At 34.8% G+C, this 8,904-nt stretch overlaps 1 protein-coding gene across 1 annotated transcript; it reads right to left on the minus strand.

The window, feature by feature from the left end:
- Positions 1 to 2,289: 2,289 nt before the first annotated feature.
- On the minus strand, positions 2,290 to 3,574 carry LOC107902413 (senescence-specific cysteine protease SAG12-like; the record flags this gene model as incomplete). Its single annotated transcript, XM_041092741.1, has 2 exons — positions 2,290 to 2,882; positions 3,349 to 3,574. Coding segments are annotated over 2 exons (819 nt in total), but the record flags the coding sequence as incomplete, so codon positions are not given.
- Positions 3,575 to 8,904: the final 5,330 nt, after the last annotated feature.

Below are 8,904 nucleotides of genomic sequence, written 5' to 3' on the forward strand. Positions count from 1 at the left end.
TCACCCCCAGGATCCATGTGTTTTTTAGAAATGGGATATTTTTAGTTTTAGTCCTTCCACTATTTAAATGCTTTTCAATTTCATTCTACTATTTATTATTATTTTTATTTTCGCCCTTTTGTTTTGTTTTTTGTGCAATTTAGTCCCTCGACCACTGTGGACCCATTTAGGGAATGACACGTGTCCCAGGGCTTGGAATAATTACCCATTTGGACCCTGCTACTTTTTGCGCGTCACATTTTGGTCCTTTATTCATTTATTTTATTACAATTTAGTCTTTTAATTTCGTTTTAATTCTAATTCAGTCCTTGGTTTATTTAATTTCAACCTTTTATGAATTGTTTTATTTATATATTACTTCATTACCTTTCTTTAATACTCAAAAATCGTATTATTTATATTTCCATTTTATTGTACATTATTCGTCTTTATTATTATTTTATTATTCATGTTAATATTATGATAGTAACTATAATATAATTATTGCTATTATTGCTATAAATTGCTGTTTACTATCATTATAGTTGTATTATCATCACTCACTAGTATAGCATTTTTATTTTTATTTTATTGATTTAATTTATTTATTTGTTCATTGATTTACTTGCTTGTCATTTTAATATCATCTTTGCCTTTTTTACTCGTTACTATATTACTTTATTTTGCTAACATTTGTGCAGAGTATCGCGTTAAAATATATTCGTTCATTTTATTACTAGGCCTAGATAAATAAAAAAGCATATCGTTAAAAGGTTGCACTCATTTTACCTTATGAATAGGAAATATTTAAAAAAAAAAAAGACAAGGTTCATTTTTTTGGAATTAGACGAGTCGTGCTCCTAACTTACGGTGTATGGCCTCTTTCTAAAACCGAAATAGTTTAATATCTATTTTAAAAATTAAAAAAAAAAAGAATTTTGAGCATCAATTTATCATTCTATCACTCAACAATTTTGAACACATTATATAAAATATAAATCCATAATTTATTATTCAAACCTTCAATTTTATCAATAAAATAACATACCTCAAAGTTCCAAAATATCAATTATTTTTCATCAACACAATCTTATCGTTTGGGTTTTTGTAAATTATACATGATTCATCTTTTACTCTCTTAAAACTATTTTCTTATAGGAAAATAAGAGAGCTATCTTTTTAATAAATTTATACTCCACCCTCTTAAATTAATAATGGTGATCACCTACATGTTATGAGCACACTGTTAGCCCAAAACATTTCGATGTTAGGGTATCTATTTAGTTAATTTAGTTTAATGAGCTTTCTAATCGCTTTTGGGTTTTCGGTCTTTTGACTTTGGAAGATTCATGTTCATGCAACTAAGGAATTCCTCAAGTCTGTTGAGAAGAATGTGACTTGTCACAGGCTTGCTTAGCAAGTTGACTCATCCTAGGTTGATGTAAATCGTGATTCTGTGGTAACTTTATAGGATCATTCGATCTTTCCCCGATGGTAAACTAAACTTGCTGATCTCATGTTGTACTTATCATTGTGAAGGGATGACTCTTATAGATCACTAAGGAAGCCATGATTATGTAATCCAATTCAACTGAGCTTAATTGAATAGTTTTATAGCTTCCTTCCATCTTATCATTGTGAGAACAAAGTACTAATAGAGGACTTTTACTAGAATGCAGATGAAGTAAGGAAGGGATTAGGAAGTGGCTGTCAATGTGTAATCTGTTTGGAAATTAGTATATCTTATATTACTTTGTGTAGGCTAGAAGTAGATAAAGGACTAAGAAGTAGCTCTCATTGATTTATTGGTGTGGGAAATTTTTTATTAGATACGTGGTACTATTTCAATGACAAAACCATGAAATTGATAAAGCATTTATTATGGAAATAAAGTTATGTAAAACGTGGAAAAAAGATTAAATTACAAGTTTTGAAAAGTTTAGATGAAAAAAGTAAGTTATTGGTGATGGATTGACATATATAAGAATAGGTGGGGATATGTATTGGTAAGATGAAATTTTTGCTACATTGCCACTTCAATTTGTTTTTGGAAGAGGGTTTTTTTTTAATCATCATTTATTCATTATAATGGCTAGAAGAACACCAAGAGTACAAGAGTGATAGTTCCAAACAGACCACAGACATCAACACCAAACGAAAGGGAAAAAAGAACAAATACAACACATATCTTAGACCATTTAGCACTGCTAATTAATTATCGTAACTTACCTATCAGTATGCTCGAAAATTAGTCAAGCAGTACAACCACATATATATATATATGGGTCGAGAAATGTCCATTATATGAACTTACATAACGGGATACGAAGCTTTCATGGCGATACCACATAATCCACCTGGTGTATTCGCGTCCCTTTGAATCCTAATATATCCATTTTCACCCCAAGTTTCTCCCCATGAATTATTAACCAGCAAGTAGTTTAAACCTTCTTCACTTGTTCCGTATCCGACGATGGTGACTGCATGGGAGAGAGCATTGCCACAGTCTCCGGTAAACACTCCCCCGCTGTAAAACCGAAAGTCTTGTCCATGGCCTTCGATTGCAACTGAGACAGGTTGACTTGTGACGACCTTAAGCAACGCTTCTTCGTCGTTTTCAGGCACCATTTGATATTCATTGATGGTGGCGACTTTGTTTATCTGTTTCTCAGTGTCGCAAGTTTCTTGCGTTTCTTGATATGGGTAGCTTTCTTCAGTAGTTATTCCTTGGTTTCGGATAACGTATTCGAAAGCACTTACCATTTGTCCACCATCGCAACCTCTGTTTCCTCCATCTGTGCTGCAATCCAACAATTGTTGTTCAGATAATGAGATTAAACTACCAGTTTTGATTTGGACTATCCCTTCAATGGCTGCCACTGCTGAAAATGCCCAACAACATCCTGCAAAGTAAACCAACAATAACCCTTTGTTAAGTATAAAACAATAACCAACATACTACAGTATCGCTACAGTATCTAATCTCATCATCACTATTATTTTTATAGTAACGGCAGGTAAACGCACCACCCATCCAAACTCACTCTTAGTTTTATAGTAATATAAGTGAATTCCCTACATATATATATACACTAGATTATGAGATATCTATGATGTCGATGAAAAATATTTATGTAAAAATATATTAACTAAAATTTTATATAAAAATTAAATAAAATTTTAATTGAAATGATAAAATTAAAGGTTTAAAAACTAATGCTTTAAGCTTAAATCATTTTATATATAAAAAAACTCTCATAATAATACAAGTTAGATTGTAAAAAGATTACTTTTTAATTAGTTTGCATTTGTGTTCGATTGATTTGTAACATTAACTTAATCAATGGTTGTATGTAAATTGAGTCTTACCACATTGACCTTGAAACTTAACAGGAGTGACAGCACCTTGGGCCCTCCAATCCAAGTTTGTCGGAACATCTGAGACATTTTCATACATAAAAGATGTTGATTCGGACAGTGTGGGATTGCCTTGCATCATGTATCCGGTATGAGCTGCAATGAATTCATCTTGTGTCATGTCTGCAATTTCATTGGGACTTAACTTAAAACTCCTATTTCCGCTGTTGACACCATTTTTTTGATGAAAACGGGGTCGACTTGAGTTTTGAAAATGAAAACGAAAACGGGAGTCGCCATCAATCCTTTTTGATAAGGTGTCATTGGATCACCTCGAAAAGTGGTTGTTTTTAATAAACGGTTTGATTTTATTAAAACAACAAGTTTGGTCCACGAAATTTAGAAAAACGGGTTCGGGAGTCGGTTACGCACGGGGAAGGATTAGCACCCTCGATACGCCCAAAATTGGTACCTAGTTGATTACTTAATGTCTTAGTGTCGAAAAACTGAAAACTTTAAAGAAATTTAAAAATACGATCCTTGTATTAAAATGTCTTGTATAAAATAGGTTGCTTATATTAAAAAACTCCTACGATAAAATTTAAAAAAAGGATATTCAATTGTCCGAGTCAGATGAAGAAATTGTAACCCAATACGTTAGGGCACAATTTCTCAACATTCCGAACATTGATCATTGCCTTGGTTGTTTCTAAGAAAATCCTCATCTCGAAAAATCAACGTGTCACATCCAATGCGTTAGGACACGACATATTGAATTCCCGATAATGAGCTTTTATTTATTTTTATTTTCATTTAAAAAAAGTAACCTTGATTATTTAGATTCATCAAAGAAAATCAGAACCCAATACGTTAGGGCTCGATTCTCTCGAAGATCCCAAATACCGAGTGTTGCTTTTATTTTGAAATTTTTTGTTCTTAATAAATTCGAGTAAAATGGATGTAAAATAACAATAATGATGCAATGTAAATAAAATGAAACAAATAAACAATAAAAACTAATCATACGGGCAAAATAATAAATAATATGAAACTAAAGTAAGAAAATAAACAATAATAGACATAAAAAAATGAACAAAATTAACACAGTACAAAATATATATAAATACGTACATATATGTATAAAACTATGAAAATATGGAAAATATATGCATGTATATAAGAATATGTAAGCATGTATATATACATAGATTATGAAATATAGATATACATGTATGAAAAAAAATAAGTATTTGTATTAAATAAGTTAAAATATATATATATATACGTATATATAAACAATTATAATAATCATAGTATAATAAAACACACATATCTAAAATTTACATATATAAATATAAATAAAAAAAACATAACAATAATAATAATAATATTAATATATATGCTAATAACAATAGTGAAGATAATAATAATAATAATAATATTACAAAAATAACAATGTGATATAAAAATACAATAAACAGATAAGTATAAAAATAAAAACACAAAAACAAAACAGATGGACTAAATAGGGATAAAAACAAAAGTACTGGGCAAAATCGAAATAAAAAAACGAAAGAAAGACTAAATTGCAACACGCGCCAAACACAGAGGGACCAAAACAATAAATAAACCAAGATCTTAAAACGCGGCGTTTCAGGAGACTAATATAAAACAGAAATAAAATTTCAGGGTTAAATTACAAAAATGCAGAAAACTACCCCGAAAGTGCCACAAAATCGAAGGGACTTATTGTGCAAATACCCCATTTACAGAAAACACGCGGATCCTCCCCTGGGTCGGGTCACCGCGCGGGTCAGGGGTGCCTTAAACGGTGCCGTTTTGCAAACTTTATTTAAAACAAATTTTTTTCTGAAAACTTCATTCTTTACTGCCTCTAAAAAAATAAAAGGGCAAACCCCTCAGCATCCCTTCTCCTTGGCCGAACGGGACTCCATTGATCCCGCCACGCGCGGTGGTCGGAGGCTCAAATCGGTTGTTTCTCTTAACCTCGTTTAAGGGACCAGTTAATGGCCAGGCTTCAGGACTTTGGGGTTGCGGATCGAAGCCCTGAACGTCGCCTTCATGGTCTGATTTCGGTAACCCGAAAAGAACTCCGGCGACGGCGCAAGCGGAGCGATTCAGGTACTCCGTCCCCTTTCTTTTTCTTTTAAAACGTTCCTTTGTTTGTAGATGTAGAAAAAATAAAAAATAAATGAAAAAAGCAATCTAAAGTAAAATAATACCGATAATCACCTTTCAATATTTCTCCTTTTTTTATTTCTTTTTGTTTCTTAATATCTGTTTCTTTTTTTTTGTGTTACAGAAGTTGTTCAAAAAAAACCCCCTAAAATTACATATTGCTGGCTTTTTATAGTCGATTGTGTCATCATTCTCCATTGCTATGATTGTCCCTTCTTTCTTCTTTGCAGGCGGCAGTAGGTGCGGCGCAGCAGTTGGTGGCTTGCGGTGCTGGTCAGAGGCAGGGTGGGTAGCTGGCGGCAGCTAGGGTTTCAGAAAACTGAAACCTTAGTTTGGCTATTGTCTTTTGGGCTGTTAGGCTATTTTTAATTTGGGCTTGTTTGGGCTTCGGGTTTGGGTGCAAATTTGGTTTTGTTTAGGGTCTGTTTTTGGGTTGGGGTGTTTATGGGTTATGTTGTATTGGTTTTTAGGTCTATTGGAAATGGGCTGGGGTTTTTAGATTAAGTGGGTTTGGTACTGAAATTTTGGGTAGTGGGCCCGGGCAATATATTGGGCTGTACAGCTGCCCCTCTTTGCTCATTGTCGTGTAACGATAACAGAGCAAAGACTAAGAAAGACCAATTTTTGCCCGGTCTCGCCGAGGAAATAGGATTCGCCGTTGCGGCTTCAATCTTTAGTTGTAATATCGGGAAAGCAAGATTCGCCGTCGTGGCTTCAATCTGTGCATCGCCTGAGAAGTAAGATTCGCCGTTGTGGCCTCAATCTTTTAATTGCAATGTCGGGGAAGTGAGATTCACCTTTGTAGCTTCAATCTGTTCCGTTGCATCGCCTGAAAGTGAGATTCGCCGTTGTAGCTTTGATCCTTTAAACTGCAACGTCAGGGAAGTAAGATCCGCTGTTGTAGCTTCAATCTGTTCCACTGTAAAGCCTGGGAAGTAAGATTCACCGTTGTGGCTTCAATCTTTTAATTGCAATGTTAGGGAGGTGAGATCTGCTGTTGTAGCCTCAATCTGTTCCACTGCAACGCTAGGAAAGTAAGATCCGCTGTTGTAGCTTCAATCTATTCTACTGCAATGCCTGGGAAGTAAGATTCACCGTTGTGGCTTCAATCTTTTAATTGCAATGTTAGAAAGGTGAGATCCGCCATTGTAGCTTCAATCTGTTCTGCTGCACCGCTTGAAAGTAAGATTCGCCATTGTGGCTTCGATCCTTTAAACTGCAACGTCAGGGAAATAAGATCCGCTGTTGTAGCTTCAATCTGTTCCACTGTAACGCCTGGGAAGTAAGATTCACCGTTGTGGCTTCAATCTTTAATTGCAATGTTAGGGAGGTGAGATCTGCTGTTGTAGCCTCAATCTGTTCCACTGCAACGCTAGGAAAGTAAGATCCGCTGTTGTAGCTTCAATCTTCTTAATTTCAATGTCAGGGAATTAAGATCCGCTGTTGTAGCTTCAATCTGTTCCACTGCAACGCTAGGAAAGTAAGATCCGCTGTTGTAGCTTCATTCTTTTTAATTGCAATGTCAGGGAAGTAAGATCCGCTGTTGCAGCTTCATTCTGTTCCACTGCAACGCTAGGAAAGTAAGATCCGCTATCTTCATTGATCTATTCTTTGGGGAACATGACCTATATGAACCTATTTATGCCTAGTGAATATGATAAAAATGAATCAAAATACCCTGGCTAAATGTGTATGCATGAATGCAAAATGATCTTTCAATGTTTGAGTTGTTATTGTCCCTTGCTCAATCAGTCCTTATTGCCAACGCATGCGAATGTTATCTTGTCCGGTTGGTAGTGTTCATCTCTTACTTGGTCGGATTGCCCCCACTGTATTCTTCAAAGTTCAACTCATTGTGATTTTCAAGATTAAGCCCATCGTAATTTGGGACATAAAATTGAAAACCATCCTCTTCCTACTGTAAATTAGGACTACAGGATCTGAATTTCCTTTGCTACTTACACCATTTCTAGGGCGTCGCACCAAAAGTTTATGCATAATTGCAAAATTTCCTTTTTCGAAGAACCTCTTCTTATCATTCGGCAATCATTGAAACCTTGTCACCAACATGACATCTTCTCATTTTGTTCAATCCTTGTTTGGACAACAAAGTTTGAAAGGATAGTCCTTGATTTAGGCTTTTTCCTTTTAGATACTTAAAATTGGTGTGTTCTAAACAACCATCCTGTTCCAGGTTCCTCCATTATTTAGAAATTTCTAGAGTAATATGCAAAACTCCTTTTGCTCGAACATTTAATTTATTAATCATTATTTCAAATGTTTTGAAAAAAAGATTATCATAATGGACAAACAAAAATGTTATTGAGGACAAATCTCGAAATGAATAAATTAATCAAGATAGCAAATTTTACTAAGATCAGATGAGAAAAGACAATGGTCAAGATGAAATTTTATTATGAGTAAAGCTTGAGATGAATACATTAATCGAGACAACAAATTTTGTCAAGATTCAAAATGAATAAAATGACGACAGGTGCTTAAGACGTCGTAGCACGAGCTTCCCTGCATAAGCTTTCTGAAAACCATTCTGAATTTGATATGTGTTCAGGGAATCTATAGGGTTTTGTTGATACCCCAAGATGTCATCTACCCTTTCCTTGTTGATTCAAGTGTATCGAGACCACCACATGCCCCAGATCTTGATCAAAATTTAAGCTGCTCCAATCACCTCATGTCTTCTCAAAATTTGAGCCGCCTTTTCAGGTTTTCAACTCAAATTCCCTTTGGTCTCAAGGCGCCCTTTACGGGTTTTCACCTTGGCCTCTCCCTTTTTTTTTGAATGCCCTTTACGGGTTTTCACTTTGGTCCACCTCCTTCAAGTGAAGTATTTCTTGACTGAATCTGAGTTCACAGGATTTGGTAAGTTTTTACCATCCATCTCGCTTAAGATTAAAGCTCCTCCCGAAAAGGCCTTTTTTACCACATAAGGACCTTCCCAATTTGGCATCCATTTTCCTCTAAAATCCTTTTGTAGAGGAAGAATCTTTTTCAAAACCAGGTCCCCCTCGTAAAATTCTTTGGGATGAACTTTTTTGTTATAGGCTCGCATCATTCGTTTCTGATACATCTGACCATGACGAATAGCTTTTAACCTCTTTTCTTCTACCAAGTTTAGCTGGTCATATCGAGATTGAATCCATTTAGCCTCATCCAACTTTAGTTCAGCTAATACTCGGAGAGAAGGGATTTCAACTTCTATGGGTAAAACTGCTTCCATCCCATAGACTAGAGAAAACGGCGATGCCCCAGTAGAGGTCCTAACAGAAGTACGATATGCTAGGAGAGTGAAAGGTAATTTCTCGTGCCAGTCTTTGTAGGTTTCAGTCATTTTCCCTACAATTTTCTTAA

This window comes from Gossypium hirsutum, chromosome D05 (assembly GCF_007990345.1).
Source record: "Gossypium hirsutum isolate 1008001.06 chromosome D05, Gossypium_hirsutum_v2.1, whole genome shotgun sequence".
In the NCBI taxonomy this organism is placed as follows: Eukaryota; Viridiplantae; Streptophyta; class Magnoliopsida; order Malvales; family Malvaceae; genus Gossypium; species Gossypium hirsutum.